The following is a 21,337-nucleotide window of genomic DNA, read 5'->3' as shown; positions in this document are numbered from 1 at the left end:
AGTTCGTATGTTAAAATATACTCACAAACCAATGATGATATGAAGAGACGTACTTCACTTGGCTCATGAAGGATATCACAATGCAAACGTCCAAAATGATGTCGAAATCCCAATGATACACTGCAGAAACGAAATATGCTCTAGTACTGTATAGCTCTACCTATTATAAAGAAAACTGATGATCGTTTTGAAAATTCGACACAAGATTCTTGTATCTGCCCCTCCAGCACTAGCAGCCAAACAATGCTGGATAACATACAAGCGTGCTTCAAAAATCATAAAATATTGTGTTGTAGGATTCGGTGGTAGGACGCACGAGTTAAGATAGACTGTGGGATACGACTTGTTTGGGTTCACACTCAGGATGGGATGGAGAAAGGAAACTCACAATGTGCTCCCTGTATACATATTGTATTGGATGTATAATGCAGCTTGGTGCTGGGAAGGCAGCATGGTTACAAGCGTTGAGTAGAGAGAGCTGGTTGGCGAGGGTGGTCAGAGGAGGACCAGCTTGTGGGTCGCCATGCTCGCCGGCGGGAGCGAGGGCCGCCAGGCAGGATGAGGAGGAGGTGTTGCTGGCTGGTTGGTGTAGGTCGAAAGAGAGAGGTCACCACGAGGTCAGGTCTTATATAGTGGAGGTAAGCGTGGCTTAATAGTTGACCTCCGTCATGTAAGGCGGCGCTGGTTGACCTAGACCACGAGGCATACATGGAGGAATTCGCGGGGTCGGCCACTCAGCGACAAACAGCGTTTGTAGGGGAGGTATCCACTACAAGACAATAGATGAATCAGGTATATAATTCAATTCATATACTGTACTGTCTATCTTAACTTGTGCGTCCTGCCACCGAATCCTACAACACAATATTTGATGATTTTTGAAGCATGCTTGTATGTGTCAGTCATTTCCATATATATATATATATATATATATATATATATATATATATATATATATATATATATATATATATATATATATATAATTAATAAATATTGAAGTGATAACCTTGGTAACATTATGAGATGTTCTTATTACCACCATGCTATTGTAGTATTCCAGATAATGCTAAATGTTACATAGTACTTCCTTGAGATAAATGTATAGTATATATCAGGTGCCTAAAAGAGAGCTCAGGTTCTCAACTGGCTCAGCCATGTTAATATTGTTATTATTATCCACTTTGCATCTGTGTTTTTCTGGCTAAATAAACTTTCAATTCATTTCAAAATGAGCCAACTCAACTTTGTTGATGTCATCCTCCTAGCCGAGACCGCAAGTGTTACCCGCCACTGGTGTTAAATTATGTAATGATACTTTTAGCTTTTTTATGATACACATTTTCCCAGAGAGAGATACATTAACCTGCGTTCTATCAACCTGGCAGTTGATACTCGTTATCAAAACTAATTCACTACTGTACTGTTGACTCATAATAAAAATGAATTAGTCTAAAAAGAATACGTTTTTGTGTTATGTAAGGAACGTTACGAAGTCGAGGAAATTTAATTATATTAATTACAAAAAGATCGATTACAGTATTTGACTGACAATAAGAGGCGCAAGCCGATCAGTGGCGAAGAGGATAAAAAAAAAAAATATAGCTTGTAAGATTATCACGAGACGCGCCTGTGAGTCACTGCACCCGTCACATGACCGTCCCCCAGCCCGGCTCCATCAGCTGACACCACAGCTTCACGACGCACTAGCTCACTGTCCTGCCACCAGAAGGGAGGACGCATCTGCACCATGAGACATTTAATTTTCCTAGTTATTGTGGCTCTTGCTACTGCGGAGTTACCCAGGTGAGAGAATTATATCTTTGTGTGGAAAAGGTTGGAGATGTTAAATAGATAACGTACTGTTCATTGCTATGGTAACTGTATCCAGGGAAGTACTGTACTGTCAACAAACATTCCTGGTGTTTTCCATTATTTCACTTCTGTTTGAGACTACAGTATACATAATAGATTTTATAGTCGCTAAAAACATTAAGAAAGATGCAGTATAGTGGTTGTCACACTGATAGTCGTAAATTTAACAAGGGTATTTTGTAGATGTTTATTGGTGACCAACCCAAGTCCACATGAGTACACCCAGCACTAGTACCCTTTGGCTCCCAGGTTAGATGCATAAATGCCTCTCTCGGGTGGCTTGAATTTCTTCCCCATATAGACCTGTAATGTCTTAATGAGTACGTATTTAGGGTCAAACTTACAGTATCTTAGAGGTGTATAGTGGGGGTTAAGGAAGTACAGAGTGAGCCAGTTTAGCAAAGCTGGATTTTTGTTGAACTAAAAAGTTAAAACTCTCAGACAAGATTTCCAGTTATTAGATCTTCAGAGCACACTAGGGAGCAGAACAGGTGGGGGGGTTACATTTTTTTTTAGGTCCAGTAGTTTATTTAAGATTTAGAGTTTTACAGTACAGTACTGTACAGGTTACAGTACTAATTTTGGTAATGTCTGAGAACAGCACTACCACAAGAGGTAGTAGTTGTTGTTGTTGTTGTTGTTCTATTTTGTTAATTTTTTCCACAGATGCTCATTGTGATTGTAAATAATAAAAACGAAACAATGCCCATAACCTAATAGAACCTGGCCTAAGCCAACCAAAGAAACCGAACTAACCCTACTTAACTTCCGAGCCAGAGGGCTATGTCCCCAGACTCCCCACCATAGTAAACAGAGTGTACTTATTTTGATGTCTGGCACAGTACCAATGAAAGCAACGTTGTTGAAGCATCATAGTGTAATTTTACGTTTTTTGTGGATGTGAGAGTATGCTCGGCCTGAGTGGGTCTGTTGTTAACAAACAGACAACATGTGACTCGGCAGATTTTCCGAGGAGTATTTATGGTAACCAATTAATTCATTCACATACAAAGCATACAGAGACATAATTTTAGTGTCATTTGATCAGTTTTTCACTGTTTTACCCTGCAATTTCCATCATCATTCATGTTCTGTCCACTACAGGTGATTTATGATTGTAGATATAGAAAAAAAAATACAATTAAAATAAACAGTTGCTGCCCCTTTAACATACTTGCTATAATGATAAAAACATGTGTTAAATGAATGAAATTAAAAAACTATTCTGGTGGTAGTGCTGTTCTCAGAAATTACCTTGATTTTTAGTGTACAGTACAGTACATGTACTGTATTTGTAAATTCAATTACCGTACTTTATAAATGAAGCATGTTGCAATACTGTACCACATAATATCCACAAATTCAGTTGAAAATATGAATTGATCATTTTTTCTCCCCATTAGGATCCCTCTTCATAAGATCAAGTCTGTCCGCCGTACTCTACAAGAAGTTGACACTGCTGTGACTCGGGCACACCGAAAATGGGGAAATCGAGGACCAATGCCAGAGCCTCTTTCAAACTACATGGATGTAATTTTTTTTTTTTTTTTTGTTGAATTCTTATTCAGTGCAGTATTTAAATTAGGATGATTTGGTTGGTAATACAGGGAACGCCCTTTGTATGTCAATTTATAGAAAACTTTTGTTTACAGGACTGCCCGGTAACCACCAAATTCCACTCCATCATGCACTTCTAATACAAAAAGAATGTAATATCCACCTTAGTCACCAGGGTTTATGACATTAGCTCAGATTACTGTAAACTTCATCTAGAATTACATTCCCTTAGGAAAACATTAAATCTCAATGGTTTCTTGCTTAACTTCATTGATACTTACAGAGTGAAACAACTGCAAATTACTGCACATTTGAAGATGCATTAACTTTTGCTAAAGAAATACTGTATGCAGTAAAGGTCCTACTAGTGCCCCTGGTTTTTAAGTACTGTGCAGATAGTACAGTAGTGTACCTGTATATCTTAATTTATTTTTTTTCAGTTTTAGTATAAATACAGTGTAAAGACTTAATTATTTTATTTTATTTGTTTTTCAAAATCAAAGGGAAATTTACTCAAATGTTGATTGTTTTCAGGCACAGTACTATGGACCCATTTCCATTGGCACTCCCCCACAATCCTTCAGAGTGGTCTTTGACACAGGGTCCTCCAATCTTTGGGTGCCTTCCAAGCAGTGTCACTACACAAATATTGCCTGTAGTAAGTAATAACAACTGTTCACTGATCTTTATTTGTGAAGTTCTTTTGACCGATAAGTCAGAGTAGTTTAGCAAAATATATTTTGTAAGCTTTTGTAAAATGTTAAGAATATTCTGGATGCTGGCATGAAAAACCATTTTATTCCCATATTTGTACAGCATGTGGCTAAATTTAAAGAGTTTACATTGCTCATGTCTATCATTGAAAAAGTTGGTCATTTCCATCCTGTGTGTGTGTGTTTGTGTACCTCCCTCTGGGGTAGGAACTCCAGTTGTCCTCCTACCTTCAACCATTCCTTTCCAGTTCATTATTGAAAACTAAATGAGAGATATGATGTGTGTTATTTTAACATTGTAATGGACAAGGACAATAAATGATGAATACAAAGGAACAAAGGCAAGTTTGAATTATGTTGCTCTTATCATATGTTTTGCTTGTTGTAAGAAGGGTTTTGGATGACCATATTCAGTTTAGTACTGTACTGTCATACCATAGTGGAAGCAGTAGTAGCAAATCCTAAACTTCAGGGACTTGTGGAGGGAAAGTGGGACAACTCACTAGTGCATACTGTATACAGTATAGTAATGACAATTATAGAGCACTTAAAAAAAATTACATATACGTCACCAACTTTTGTGTTTTTATTCTCTGGAAGGTAGTACAGTACAATACTGTACTTAACATGTTTGTAGCAAATTGATAACATATGGTACGGTACGTAACACTTGATAGTGGACTCCAGTGGCAGGATACAGGGGATGGAACACGTGATCATGAGAAGCCACAAAAGTTTTCTTCGTGTATTATAGTTTATTTAAAAGAGAAAAGTAGTAATTCTAAGTGTAAGGTGCTACATATAGTAACTGCAAAAATTAAAACGTACAGAGATATGTTAAATAGTAAGTAAAAGATATGATGTAATTTGGAGCTGTGACAGTAACTTGTGTGGCTTCCAGTGTCTGCACTTGGTATTGATTTTGGCTGAGTGTGGCCATGTAAGGAGTTCTGTATACAGTTGTTAATTTTTTTCAGCCTACATACTGTACTACAGTACAGTATACTGTATATGATTTACCTAAAAATACAAGTACAGTACTGTATATTGTACTTTGACTATAACACTAAGTATATTTAAAAATAATCATATTTTTAAAGTGGTGTACAATACTGTAATCATTTGGATTAAGCATACTCAACATGTATTAAATGATATTTTCAAAATGATGAAATTCATCCTAAAACAAGGTTACTTTAAGTTTGGATTCTAGAGAAGGCGTAACCTTAGTGGCATGACTCACATCCTGTACTGTACTGGATTGACAACATGTTTACTGTGGTTAAAACGATTCCTTGGGACATAATTAATATTTCTGAAACCAAGACAGAGATGTGGGTCAAGTACTGTGTACTGAATACTTGTTGGCTTGGAAAAACTTATATTTTTTAATAACCTTAAGCCGGGAAATGTTAATGATACAACTTTGATAACTGCAATGCTTGAATTTCACCTCGAGTGCAGTCTACTTTTCTTGTGCAGTAAACCTCTGCTTTCCAGTGCAGTATTACGCTATTTGTGTATCATGTTTGACAATTCTTAGGCAAGCGAATTATGGAATTACAATTTATTTTATCACTGGGATGTTTGAATTATTTAAGTCAGTGACTTTGTATCATCTCACTGAGGAATTGAGGTTTCATTTTCACTCTTGGCTGCAGCTATCTGGGTGTTTTGATCACATCAAAATTAGTGTTCCCCAACTTGAAATTTAGTTACAAAATATTTGTTTAATTTCAACTTGTAACATATACGGTAAGAACAAGAAAATGTTTTTATAAACATCTCGCATTATTATTCTTCAAATAATAATAATTTCTCACCAGCCAATCAGTCGGCTGGTTTTGCATAAAGTAGTTTTAGCTTTCCTGCCTTTTTTATACAGTATTGTTTTCTACTGTGAAGGAAAGTCTGCTCTATAAAATTTCTTATACGTACTGTATAATAATTTTACTGTCTTTATTCCAGTGATTCACAATAAGTATGATGCACGTAAATCTTCAACATATAAGAAAAATGGAACTGATTTTGCCATCCAGTATGGGTCTGGTTCACTCTCAGGATATTTGTCCACTGACACTGTAGCAGTAAGTATGAATGTCTTGTTTTTAAATGGCCAAGACTTTTGGTATATATAATAATTTTTTTGTTTTTTTTTCATAAGCACATTTACTGTACAATACTACAAAATTCAGGTCAGGCATTAGCTGTTGTAAAGTTTGCCCATGGAAATAGTGAAAAGACTGAACATATTCATTCAGTGCTATTGGGGTCAATGTGATTCAAGGCTTTCCAAGCAATGTTACTCAACTCGTTTCTGAACGGTTTGTAGTTCTACATCCGTGACCTTTGAGCATGAATGAGTAAGCAAGTTTTCGAATGATACATAATTAATATAGCTTAATGGATTTTTTTTTATATTGAAGTATCTAGTATACCATACAAGGATGACTCCCTCCCTCAATCCTACCCCTATCTCTAGCTGATATGGTGAGCAGGCATACCAATTTATGATGACGCACTGGGGATCATATCAAAGCATTTCATCTCACTTTTCAAATTGTAGCAGTATACAGTAATATCCCTGATAACCAGTACAATTGGTGTAGAATATTTCCATGTTTGAGAGATTTCTGGGCATTGAGAAATTAATTTCCCTGAAAAAAATCTTAGAACAAAGGATTTACAGAGTTTTCTGGCCATTGGTGACAGTTTCTGAGTCTAAACTACGCAACTGGCATGGAGCACCGTTGCAAAGGATGCTTCACTGCAATCGGACAGCCACAGAGCTGTATTCATTTTATTCATTTATGCAAACACTACTATATACGTGAAGTAGATTGTAAATAAACTAAATATACCACTGTATACACTATACTGTACACTCCAGCAAATCCTGTCTTATTGAGTTTGTGATACAGGCAAGCCAAATGCTGATATAATACAGAATTGCCTGCATTTGTCCTGTACCATGCACCAGGTTTTCTTTGACATATTTCACATCATAAATGGTAGACATATCCACTCCATATTCCCCCATTAACACTTTTACAGGCATATGTTTTTCTAGTTTGATCAGAATGTCTAATTTTTCTTTTATGGTCGTTTGTTTTTGCTGTGCCTCTCCTCTACCCCTTGGTGCTACTGTTTTTATCTGGAGCTTTCAGCATTGCACACATGTTGTATTCTGTACACACCCTCTACAGTCTACACCATAACCTACATTAGGCTTACACTGTTCACTCTACTATGTACAGTACTGTACTTGTACACTTACTGAATGTACAGTACTGTACAGGTGTACCCTGATAACCAATGCATATAAGGACCAGGAAAAGGCGTTGGTTAGTGAATCAATGATTATCGAAGCAATTAATCCCATAAGAGCATAAAAAATTCAGTGGGCTACGAACTGGCCAACGTCCCAAAACTTCCATCTACCTTTGATACAGTACATCTTTGTCGTACACACTATCAAGCAAGAAAATAAAGCAGACAAAGCAAACATAATAAGCCTTAACCCTTACGTCTCGGGTGACACTCCAGAACGCCAGACTAGCGCGCCCCGGGTGACGTTCCAGAATGCTCGCCTTTTCCCACCACTGTTTAAATGCCAGCCCGGGTTATCAGGTTTCATGGTGACTATTTGCCTGTCACGCCACAAGCTCGGTCACAGGGAAACTTCCTGAACGTAATTATCTACCTTTGTTTGTTTCACTTTCATTGTTTGTCCATTTTATCATGTTGTATCAAAGTCATATTGCTAAAAGAAGTTTAGTTGTATTGTAGTGTAGTATTACTGGAAAATACTGCTATGGTTATGTTATAAATGTATTTAATTGTGGAATTATTATTTTATGCATTACTTGCCGAGTACCGGTACTTTTTATGAAAATAATGCAAATAAAATATTCTAAATGAATTATTTATAGCAAATAAATATTATGATCAGTAAATATGTGTATTATTGGCCACCTCGGATACAAAGGTAAGCTACAAATAGCTGGTAAGTGAGTAGGTGACCACGAGCTGAGCTGACAAAAAACAACAGACTCCTGATATCCCTTCACATATATATAGATGATGTTAGTGCAGTATAGTTATGTTGACAGAAGATTATAAAATACTTGGAGATGATTCAGATGTTGTTTATGTATGAATATGGCCACAGCCTGTTAGATAAAAAAAAATCCCTGTGAAGCTGATTATGAGAGTGACCACATAATTTTAGGGTTAAGTACTAGGTGCTTAGTATTATTCAAGGTACTAAATAGGTACTCAAAATTACCCCAGGTGATAGGGGTAAGCCTTTCCTCTGATGACCCTAGTGTTGCTTTTCAGGTTGGTTCTTTGGCTGTGAGGCAACAGACTTTCGCAGAGGCTTTAAGTGAGCCCGGTTTGGCTTTTGTTGCTGCAAAGTTTGATGGTATTCTTGGAATGGGATTTGATAACATTGCTGTGGATGGTGTCACTCCAGTTTTCTACAATATGGTCAAGCAGAGCTTAATACCTGCTCCTGTCTTCAGTTTTTATCTCAACAGGTATAAAATTAGGAAACTTTGCTGTTGACTGGGAGAAATTTTGAAAGCATAATAAATTCATGTCCATGACAGCTTGGAATATTAATTTTTTTAATGTTGGAATACACGGAATTTGAATTGTGTACCGGTATGTGCTTTTTCATCCTCTGGCCAATTTTGCCTTAGGGTATCATCTGCAGATCTTTAGTATTCACTAGAAACTTGTCAGTGCTTTTGAGTTGCTTGTGTGTGGCCTTGCAAAAGTATTTCAATGTCGGTTAATATATCAGACAATCAGTTAATTGATTTTGATGAACTGTGGTTGATGGGACAGGACTTTAGTAAAGAAATTACTTAATTTGGATATAGTAGGTCACAGGTTTATAGTTAATTTTCTTTCTTTATAGGGAGTTTAGAAATATTTAAAGGTTTGTATTTTTAAACCTTGTATAAATTGGTTTGAACTTTCTTTCAAAGAGACCCATCTAGTCCTGAGGGTGGGGAGCTAATCCTTGGTGGCTCAGACCCTAATTACTACTCTGGAAACTTCACCTACATACCTGTGGATCGCAAGGGCTACTGGCAGATTAAGATGGATGGGTAAGTATGAGTAGTTAGTATTTTGCACTCTTTTGCTTTTCCTTGGGTGCCCTGTCACCCAAGGAAATTCCTATTCCCTTTAATGGAGTGGATGAAGTGGGGTTGTGATTTTTAGAGAAAAAATAAGACTTCTGTAATACATTGTACACCATATATTGTTGTGTCCTGTTTCATGTTTAAATGCACCAGTTGATATTACTGGACTGAATATGGAACACACCTTGGATGGGCCCCACTGATCGGGAAGGTTGTGGACCCCAGGGCAGACCTGATCACCATCAAACTACTGGGGCCTCAACTGATGTCATCGCAGTTACTAGAGGATTGTCTTTTTTTTTTACACTTCATTTTTCCAACATTTGTGGCCTGAGATCCAATTTTCCTTCTGTGAAGTACCATATATTACCTCTTCCCCCGACCTCTTACTACTATCTGAACTTCAACTGACCAAATGAGCTTCACCCAAACCTTTTCAAGTCTCCAACTACAACGTTATACCTCTTTCCATTCTAATGGAAGTGTATGCACCGACTGCAACACACGTACACCTATAGCTCGACTCAAGGATCTTGAATCTTCTCTTTATGATGTCATCTGGCTCAAAACATTTCTACCAACTATGACTATTTTCTTTGTTTCTTATACAGTTCTCCAAACTCTGCCAATTATTTGGAGCTCTTTGACTATCTCACTTCTTGCTACGAGTTGTTGCTATCTACACACCCTAACAGAGGGATCCTCTACCTAGGGAATTTCAATGTACATCACAGAGAGTGGCTTCGCTCTGCAAAGGATGACCCAGGTGGAGCCGAGGCACTCTTTCCTTGCTTAATGATCTATAACAAATAATTAAACCCCCTACACGTGTTCCTGATCGTCACCCATCAACTTATAACATTCTTGATCTTTGTTTTACCTCTAACCCCTCACACTATTCATACTCAATTTCTGCACCCTTATGGTCTTCTGATCACAATCTTATTTCTATTAAATCAAACTAGGCACGACCGCATTCCCCACCCCCCTTCTAAACGTCAACTATGGCACTATCGGAGGGCAAACTGGCAATCCTTGCGAGAATTCTTCTCTGACTTCCCTTGGGATGAATGTTGCTTTTCCACTCGGGACGCCTCAGTATGTGCTGACAGCATTGCTGGGGTTATACTGGGTGGTATGAGGGCTTTTATCCCATCTTCTACCAAAACTTTCACTTTGCAATTATGGTTTGATCGCTCCTGTTTCCGATTATTTGCGAAAGGAGTTTCCAATTATTTATTTGTATGTGTTTTGTGTGTCTACACACAAACACACATTTTTACAATACAGGTAAGGGAAATTACTGTCTCTAGAACAAATGGCTCCCTGTCCCAGCTGCAAAAATGATGGCAACTTTAAAACTACCCACAGACATTCTTGGGTACATCCAGGGTGTCATCCGAGAATAACCGAGAACCACAAAGTAAAAATCTGCCAACTTGGGGGGCGGGAGCTGTACTCTATAGTAACAAGCCAGCCTCTTCTCTAAGAGTGAAATATGGTACCACTGTGAGGTGGTGGCACAGGTATGGATTGGCAGCAGCATTTCTCCCAGATGATCAATATTTGAATTTCAAACGTCAACTTCAGTCATCATAAATGTATTATCATATGACTGTACATCTTTGGTTATCAATACTTGGTATATTTTGTTGTCTTATTCTATTAAGATTTTTTTTAACTGGGAATAGTCCACCCGGGCACAGGTTCATTGACCCACAACGGGGCTTATGGGGCAAAAAAAAAAATAAGAGTAAAAAGAAATTTAAAAGAAAAAGATTATATTAATCTACACCACGAAGATGCCGGAAAACCAGCTTTTTAAGTGAGATAGATCGTATGAGTATGGAAACACAGAAGAAGGCAGAGAATTCCACAGTTTGGCTGTGCGAGGAAAGAAGGATGCACTATAACGGGTTATTCTAGTGTGACCGACATCCACAGAGAAACTGTGGGCACCACGGGCAAGACGTGTGTTACGAGCCCATGGCCTTGCCGCCGGTACACAGGATGCCAAATCCACCGAACATTGCCCACAAAACTCTCATTTTTAAGCTTGCCAGCCATTTTAAAGTGAATTACAATATTTGTATAACGCGACTTGTTTGCTATAACGCGATTTTTGCTTACTATTTCTCCAATTTTGTGGTATTAACTGTGAATATGGTAAAGAAGAATATCTCCAAAAAGCTGATGATAGAATTCCCGGTGATTATCGTAAAAGAAAGGATATAACACTTGAAGAGAAGCGATGTTATCAACCTCAAAATCACCCTTCTCCCCCATCAAGTTACATTCATATTTTTTCAAGGTAAAGTGTTAAATTTACTGTATGATTTCATTATTAGATATGAATGTAACATTTATTTAGACTGTGCTATCCTTTGTGTTAGGCTAACTACTAAATTTTTTCGATTTCGAGTAATCTGCACCTAACCCTATTTTCTCCATAAGCCCTGTTATTTCTATTACGCGATTTTCTATAACACGATATTTTACAAGAACACAATTATCGCGTTATAGCAGAACTACCTGTAGGTTGTAAGTCGAGGAGTGGTTGTACTTTATGTAAAAGAAACACACTGCACATGTCTCGGTACCTTTACTGTCTCATTTTCCTCATCCCATCCATCATTTTCTTTATCACACAACATTTCAAATTCATATTCACTTATAACTGAACTAATGCTATTTTCTTCAGTAATCATAATTTCAATTGATATCAATGATTACCACCAATAAAAAGTTCTTAGTTGTGCACAATTCAAATAACACAATGGCTAAAATAACCCTGCCTTCTCACTTTCACACCTGCAGCGATTCGAATTACTGAATACTGTACACCTAAAAAGTAGATAAATCCAGTATCTTTTGTCCTATCTTCTCGTTTATTGGTTGATTTTGGCTATGGTGTAACAACATTCCAGACTCTGACGGCGATGATAACACTGGCCGAGCTGCTGCAGGCCAGCCAGCTTTCCCAGGCGCTTGCATTGTTTACGACTTTACATCACATTCGTGTAAACTTTGACAAAATCCAGGTGCATTACCTGAATATACCGTAACTGCATTTTTAACAACAAATATTACAAGTAATTGCTCTAGTAATGTTTGTAAGAAACCATAGTTAACACAAAGATATTTTAATGTTTTGATAGGTGGTGGTATGACTAGTATAAACACTGACCTTAGGCCGAGTTCATTAACAGTTATCCTTCTGGAAAAATGCCAGTTAGGTTAAAGTTGTTTGTGAGTGCTGGAAATTAAGTGACAGTATGGTAAAGTGAAAATCTAATGTTTGTGGTGGAGCGTACTTAGAGGTTGATATTTTATACCTGTTGTATAAGATATCTTCTACTGGGTGGCGAGTCGGCCAGTCAGGCAATCTGGCGACAGAATTACGTGCCACATCCTTGAATATTATTCTTCCTTTAGGATATTATTTCTCGTTTTCCCTTCTTTTAGTGTTCTTTTTCACCTAGCGAATGGGTTTTCAGGGACGCATCCTGATCGCTAAATGAGGGATACCTATAAAGGTGAAATTTGTTTAGAATGTATAATTGTATACCTATCATTTGTTCATTACATGGATTATAAAGATTATGGGAATTTATTGTCTTCTAATTTACCAGGATTCAGATGAATGGGGCAAGGGTACCTTTCTGTGAAGGTGGATGTGAAGCCATAGCCGACACAGGAACCTCCCTGATTGCTGCACCAGTAGAGGAAGCTCGTAGTATAAACAAGAAGGTACAGTACAGTTATCACTACATGTATTGTACAGTATTATACTCCATGTCATGATATCACTTCAGCAAGGATGCCACCCACTTAAATAAAAAAAATCAATACCTACTTTATTTATGTACAGTACAGCTTTGCCCCTAGGACAGTGTAGCATGCCCAAAGAAATATTAGGCGCAAAATTTTAAATATGATGCGCCAGATACTCGCGCAAAATAGGAAATATCCGCTTTAAATTGAAACATTGTCCTTAATTGTGGGTGTCGCTTTAAATCAATAATCTTAAATCAATTTGCGTTAAATCGACGTTCTACTGTACGAGTTTAAGCAAATTCATTTGTACAAAGAAATTAGAAAAAGTTGACAGTGGAATCTAATAATATTTATCTAAATTGTAAATAAGTACATACAGTACTGTATGGTGTAAATACAGTGGTCTCCAACCTGGCACGTAAACCATATTATGGAGCCCAACGGATTTATTAGAAAATTTTGAATTATTTGGGATTACTGTAAGAGTGAAATTAATGAAAATATGTAATAACTTGATACAAACTTTATATGTAGCTCATTTTAAGAATGATGCATAATCCAAAATTAATATAAAGAGTATGTAACTCGTAACAGTAGGACTTGTAAAACTTCAAATAACTGTATACTGTATATGATATTTTTTTCTTGAATGTGGATCCTAAGTTTTGGCACCCTCCACTATACTTATATTGATAAATGTGGCCCAGAGTCTACAAAAGGTTGGGGAACATTAGTATAAAAGAACTCTCACAGGAGAAAGAACTCTTAATATGTAGGGCTTCTTTGAACAACTCGGATCATATATTTTAAAGTTTTTAGGATCATTTTCTATATTTGTTTTCTTTCAGATTGGTGCAAAGCCAATTGCAGGTGGAGAATGGTCAGTGGACTGCAGTCTGATCCCTCACCTTCCAAAGATTTCATTTGTTCTCAATGGACAGCCTTTCACATTGGAGGGCAAAGATTACATTCTCAAGGTAAGTACTGTATGAGGATTCATGTCTTGAACATTTGTCCGAAGTAACTTAACAATCCCACCAAGGAAACCCTAAAGCCTTTGCACCCGATATGTAAGTCCAATGATATCACACTAGCTTGTGATGTAGGCATGTATTAGCCCCTGTCAAACAGATAGTAATACAGTAAAACTTAGTAATATCCCCCTAAACCTTGATAAAATGGACTTAAATATTTAAATATATCAGAATTCTCTTTTTCCAGACTAGAGATGCTCTGGTCACTAGAAATACTTAAAAAAATAAATAAAATAAATAAAAGGGGAAAATGGAATATTTTTTTTTATGAAATGAACAACACTTACTGAATACTGTACAGTGGTCTAATCAGATTTGCTGTAGACCTACTGAGAACTAAGACACGAGTATGTAAGCTGGTTGGGGCTGATCAGGTGCTGCCACATTCGTCAGGTTTGTTTATTTATTTATTGATTCAGTATTATATTCTCATGATTGGCCTCTCTTAGGGTTTATGGTTCATCAAGATTAATACAACATCTTCAGTAATAGAAAAAAATACAATACTGTATGTAATATGACTTGAAAATGAAAGGATAATGTGTATCAGAAGGTTATTTACTTAAGATGCATTCGTGTGAAAGCTTTCAGTAGACCAGCTTACAACAGGCATTACTATAACACAGTGTACGTATAGTGGTTTTAACATTAAGCGGATCCAGCGGTAGCACATGCTTTCAGAGAGCAGCTCAAACATGGGCTGATAAACAACCCGACAACAAATAACCCAAATTCCAGTGCCGAATGGTATTTTCTCGACATTGTCATGACAAAAACTTGCAGAGACCCTCGGCCAGATCGAAAGAATACACCAGGATTGGTTTGATGAAAATGACCCGGCAATCAATGTACCCGTCGATGATAAAAGTGCTGCATTAACTGACTGACAGAACAACCCTCGGTCTCAGACCAAAGCAGATGCCTTCCACAAGAAGAAAGCGGTTGCCCAGCGGGAACTTTGCAATCTAAAGAACGACTGGTTTAAAAATAAAGCATGTGAAACAAAAAATAGCAGATCAGCACAAGATGTACGAATTTTTCAATTCCACCAAAACATTTTATGGGCCAATCACTTGTGGCACAGCCCACCTCCGCTTATCCGATGGTAACAACCTGATTAAAGACGACGAAGGCATCCTTCAGCGCTGGAAAGAGCACTACCATTCACTGCTCAACGGAAACACCAATGTGGATGTCCTGACTACCCAGCTGGTCCCTCAGCATCCAGTGCTCACCCACCTCAGCTATCCTCCATCCCTGGATGAGGTAGCTACTGCCATCAAACAGATGAAAAATAACAAAGCCTCAGGGCCTGATGGAACCCCAGGCGACGTGTATAAAGCAGGAGGACCTCTGCTTACCAGCCGTCTCCACTCTCCTGGAGAATATATGGGAAAAAGAGGAAATCCCCCCCCTCCCACATATATTCGCTTTTTTTGGACTGGGATCTGCCCTAATTAGTCCGATTTATCGAGGTTCAACTGTACTTATATAAAAGTGGGCTACATACATTGTTTATATAATTCCATCACCCATGGTAACTAGACTATGAGCAGCGAGTAGTCATATTGTAATTGTACGCGTGACAGTGTTTTTCCACTGATCGCCCCCACACCTTGAATGTGTGGGTCATCAATTAAGTAGCCGGTTTCTGACCAGTCTGTACCAGTCTCTCGCCCATGTCAAAGGTGTTTTCACGAAGCTCATTATGCATACGCCTCATCCTTTATTAACGCTCACAGCATTAATTATAGTTATATCCTAGTTATTGTGCAGTAATTTATTTTACTATTAAATGGAGAAAGACCATTTGGGTTTCAAAACTTAACCCAAAAACATTCATTTATGTCACTTCTTGTGTACACTCGGAAAAAAAAATACCGTACAGGTGGGGTCCGATGATTTTCCAGCTGAATATTCCTGTTGTATTGCGAGTGTTTGCAGGCCGAAATTAGCTAGTTCATTGATAATATTGAATTACTGTACTTTGTTACAATATGACTGGAGAATGTTAGTATATCCAGAGAAGTTAAACTGTATGTTCTATTAAATGTTCCTCACACCGTGGACTACAGTAACCATGGAAGTGGATGAGTTACCATATAGGAGTGGATTATATGTTTGGCAGAATCAGTGGATATAGTAAAGGTATAAGATTATTTTGCACCCAAATTTTGAATCTATTTGTATTGCTACTTCACTTTGGGCTAATGCCACATTATGTCATTCTTTATTTGTATTGGAAAATATACCAAGCTGTTCCGAAACATATGAATAGCTCCACAGTTTCGCATGTCATCATAATGGAACCCGGCCCAACACTTCGTTTGTAGTGTCAGTTTGTTTTGCTCAGGAATAGTAACGGTAGTTTTCTACCGAGTGTACCTTTAATACTGACTACAGAATCTTCATCAGTGATTACAACAGGTAAACTGAAGGTAACAGGCAGGTCAAATGGTGATGTGATACAGATAACTGAAAATAGTGTGTGTTGTTGCAGTAGCTATTTGAATAATGTATTTTATGTAAATTATAAGTAAGTGTTTTTACTGATGGTTTTCAGGAACTGTTGGCTGTCCGTAATTTTTATGTAATCTAAAGGAAGATGTCTATTTATTCTTAAATTTCTTTGCAGGTGAGTGTGTTTGGAAGGGAAGAGTGTGTTTCTGGATTTATTGGACTTGATGTCCCACCTCCCATGGGCCCCCTCTGGATCTTAGGAGACACCTTCATTGGTCGTTTTTACACAGAATTTGATTTGGGAAACAATCGAGTTGGCTTTGCTATAGCCAAGTAGATGAAAGAGGATATACATACTGTAATGGGTAATGACAAGAAATAGTCAAGTTCAGTTGTAATGACCTGAGCAAATTTAATTTCAACTTTTGAACTAATTAATGTTTGATGCATTAGAAATTATGAATCTACAGCTGGAGTTGTACTGTTTATATATTTGGGAGGTATGATACCTATGTTAGACAAAATACAAAATTGAACATCTCGTACTGCTTGTTGAATGCTGAACACCAATTTATGATGTTGCTACTTGATGTAAAGTATTATCCCAACTTGTGGTATTAATTTATGCATTTACCTATAGTTAATTACCATTGATGAGCAAAGTTTACCACATTCCCTTAGGTTATCACAGTACAGTACATACTGAAGAATTTTAGAATTAACATATATACTGGTGTTTCATGTTAATAATACTCGATGTAATCTTAGAGAACTTGGGTAACTTTTTTTTTTTGCCTTTTTAAATGATTACAGGAATAAATATACCAATATAGCCTTGCCTGACATCACTTGCGTTAAGTTTATTAAAACCTGAGATGTGTCATTCTTTGCTGCCTGCTGTAAATTTTAGGTGGATCAAAATTTTAAGTTTCAATTTGCATTTGCATTGCTAAAGAAATGTTAGATTAATTAAATTGTGATGAAACGTGTAGGGCAACCTTACTACAGTCATTGTACCTCGGATGTGGATTATATCGTATGAGATTTTACTATATGTACTATTAAGGCCATATTGTTATGTTCCGAGTCTTGTAAAGTGTAATGTTTCAATTTCTAAATTTTTCTTTTAATACAAACCAAAAAAATTTGTTTGATCCATGACAAATAATAAAATATATGATATAAACCATAAAAATAAGTTAGCACATTTTATATTCCTGTTATTGAAAAAATAAAATAAGAACTCTGCAATGAAACTTATGGAATAATCCCTTTTGTTGGTGCGACTATTATGGGCATGAACTACAGGTATACTGAAATTAAATTAACTTGGCAGCTATGCCCTGCCCCTGAGCATGACAGGGTGAACATGATTGGTTGGCGGTGGGTGGAGTGCCTGGGAAGTTAAACCCTTCACTACAGGGACACCACTTTTAATTTCTTTCTTGGCTAACACCAGATGATTTTATTCAGCACAGAGGGGACCCTGTACACAAATGGTTAAGTCATATTGGTCACAATTCCCAGATGAAATCCCTGTGGAAACCTTTCTCTTTGTATAATTTAATGGTTATAAACAATATCCTAAGGTTATTTAGATGGTCAAACCAAATACTGAAATTGTGCATTTCATATTAGTCACTTTAAAAATGATTTTTTTTTTCGGGAATTAGCCCACCCAGGCACAGGTCATTGACCCACATCGGGGCCTGGGGGGCGAAAATGTAATAATAATAATAATAATAATAATAATAATAATAATAATAATAATAATAATAATAATAATAAAGAACCACAAAAATACAAAATGAAAAAAAAATCAAAAGTGAGGAACAATATATGTATGTTGTGTTGTTAATAGTAAGAGAACCAATTGAGACCCTGCAATTGTGTGTAAATGAAGCAGAAAGTCAGATCAGCAACCTGGGACTTGGTCACAATTTTCGTGATGCCATGTGGCAGCAAGATCTACCATAGACAACACATTATGCTTCCAATATCTTCCCAGGCGGTAGTACCTCCCTGTTTGGTAGCTGCCTATTACCTGAATTAGACCACCGATTTATCAGTATATCATGTTGTTGGGTTAGGAGTCATGTTGATGACACGGATTCCAGATGAACATAACACCGAAAGTTGATCATCACTTTGTATCACTTTTTACTTTCTCTAATATTTCCATTATTAAGAAGCTCAAAGCACTAATTTTTGCCTCTTCACTTTTGGACATAGAGTATGCCGTATCGGTCAGGTGCGGGTAGTGCCGTGTTGCATCTCTAACAAAGCGTGGTGGCACTTGGGCTTTCGTTGCCGAGCGGCTGCAATTGGACAGTGATTGCGTAAGAGCATCAAGATCGTCTTAGTGATGTGAAACTAAATCAATGTAGGATTTTTAATGTTATTCGCAATTATATATTGAAAAATAACTCTACTGACTGGAGAAATAGGCCAGGAGGTATGCAACCACAAAATCATTGTCATATGACAAGATTTATTCAAAAAATTTTATACGAGTTGCATTCATGGCTGTGATTGACCATCAAAAGGCTGATCAGAGTAGTATTGTGCACTTTAGCTTAGACAGTCCATAGTGATAAAAGGCTGAAAATAAATTGAAGTGAAAAACAAACGATCAGGCACTGGTGCCTGGAAGTAACCAAGACATATTATTGGTGCCACAAAGAAAGTTTTTCTTTTGTGTGTGTTCTCGAAGGCTGTAATTGTGCTTACGATCCACCATTCAAAGGGAGATACAGTGAACATAGTAATAATACATAGAGATAATTCGGTGATGAGAAATGGAAAAGAGAACATAAGTAAATAATAGTTAAAAATAAAACAAAACGAGCCTAACTGTATTGAACGGCATTATTGCCGCCACACAAAGTATTTTTTTCTGTGTTTTCTAGAGGACTGTGATTGTGCAAATGATCCACCATTCATACGGAGATACAGTGTACATGGTGATAGCACATAGCGATATCAACAACTCGTCGAGAAGAACTTAAAAAAAAATTGAAAACAAGTCGAACAGTCTTGGACGGCAACACCGGACGAAAGAGGGTGCCAGCGAAGTCAAGACCGGCAGGGCAGCGTGTTTTTTTTTTTTATAAATAATATTAGTCTGCCACAATACCCTCATCACTCCCACATCTAAGTTCACTTAGATTACAATTAGTGGGTGTGATTATAAAGGAAGTCATCCCAGTGAGGGGTAAATTTCTTCATCAGAATAAAGTGGAAGATTACGAAGGTGACATCATTCCTTTCCCCCCAACACACCAGACATGAGGCCTACTGTGGGAACACTGCCGAGTCGTGGAGCTTTAAAAGGCCATTGACACATACGCCTTGACAGAAAGGCACAAAAGCACTTATCATAGCAACGCTAATAAGTATCATTAAACTAAGTAGAATTAGATCACATCGTAAACTGGGCTTAAGACTTAAGAAGATTCTTACAGAGTCTGGACATCCCCCTCACTAGCTCCCCTCCGGATTGATAATGGCGACAGCTGTCAAGCACTGCATGCCCCATAGGTGTAAGTATATAAAAGGAAGATGACAGTTTGTGACAGGACACGTATAGACTTGGGGAACCAGGGGTTAAAACCCCAGGGTCACCAAGTAGCTTGCCGACATGCAATTACTGCAAGGGGACGGCAAAAAGGTTGTTGCTGTTACTGCCCTGACTGCATAACCAAAGTAACAAGGCTATTGTAGATCATCATAAAGGAATGAGAAACTTAAGAGACGAAAATAGATGAAGCTGGAGCCATGCTGGTTGCCAAACTAGAGCAAACTAAGACGAGGAGGTAACGGCTAGAATGAAGGGAGTAGTGAAGAAGTTTTGCTCAGGCTTTAGCAGGACCACAGAAGGTGACGGAGAGTATTGAAGGATCCGAACAGGTCCTTCAGCAACTAGGGACTCTGCAGAAGTGTGTTGAAAAGATGGCAGCTAGCAGACTGATAGGGGCGAAGAGGAACAATGGGAACGGTTCGAGCGCAGGATCAACATAATAGTGGAGTCCCCGAGAGCCAGTCAGAGGAAGCTGAGAGTAGGAAAACACATGATACGTAGCAGGGCGAGAGCTTTTGTACAGAGCCAGCCAGAGCTCGAGAGAGCCAGCCACGGTTGGCACCCCATCCTGAGACAGATGTACCCCATCCCTAGCATAAAGGTCCCTTCTGCCGTAAAAGTTGTCCCAGTTGTCAATGAATGGGACGGATATTCTCTTGCAATATGTCAAGACGGCCGTTGACACCAACTGTCCTTGACAACCATTCATTACCAACTCTCCTAGGTAGGACACCACATAGGATAGGGATCCCTCCCTTCACCCTAATACAGTCAATAGCTGTCTTGAACTTATCAAGGAGCTCCTCACTCCTACACCAGCAAATATCATTGCCTCCTGCACTGAGGCAGATAATGGGTATGTTCCCATTCCCAGACAAGACATTGTCCATCCTGCCAACTTTATCTTCCACTCCAGCTCCTGGTAAGCACACCCTCATCGTATTTTTATTTCTACCACAAAAAGCTCTATCCAGGTACCGTACCTGGGAATCACCAACAATTAAGGTTTTCATACCTTCTCTGTCACCCCTGTCGCTTTTGTCGTTTCCTTGGTGTCCTTTCTCACCACCAGTTTGGTCATTCCTCTCCTCACAACCTTCCATTCATCTGTCTACATCAGACACAGGCTATCCTTGTCTCATATCTTCTTCCTTCATCCTCACAATCACTTCCTTTAATTTCAAG

The 21,337-nt window shown here is 37.9% G+C and overlaps 1 protein-coding gene across 1 annotated transcript; it reads left to right on the top strand.

Annotated features, from left to right (window-relative positions):
* The first annotated feature begins 1,646 nt into the window (after window positions 1-1,646).
* Window positions 1,647-17,770, top strand: LOC121874273 (lysosomal aspartic protease-like). Its single transcript, XM_042378381.1, has 9 exons — window positions 1,647-1,806; window positions 3,279-3,405; window positions 3,967-4,090; window positions 6,114-6,232; window positions 8,487-8,686; window positions 9,143-9,265; window positions 12,934-13,051; window positions 13,927-14,055; window positions 16,748-17,770. Exons 1-9 carry the CDS (start codon window positions 1,751-1,753, stop codon window positions 16,907-16,909), a joined length of 1,158 nt encoding a protein of 385 aa, XP_042234315.1. The 5' UTR covers window positions 1,647-1,750; the 3' UTR covers window positions 16,910-17,770.
* The last annotated feature ends 3,567 nt before the right edge of the window (window positions 17,771-21,337 follow it).

The sequence above is a fragment of the Homarus americanus genome, unplaced genomic scaffold (genome assembly GCF_018991925.1).
Source record: "Homarus americanus isolate GMGI-L3 unplaced genomic scaffold, GMGI_Hamer_2.0 scaffold49667, whole genome shotgun sequence".
NCBI lineage: Eukaryota > Metazoa > Arthropoda > Malacostraca > Decapoda > Nephropidae > Homarus > Homarus americanus.
Note: the sequence above shows the minus strand (reverse complement) of the source record. Positions and strands in the feature narration are given on the sequence as shown.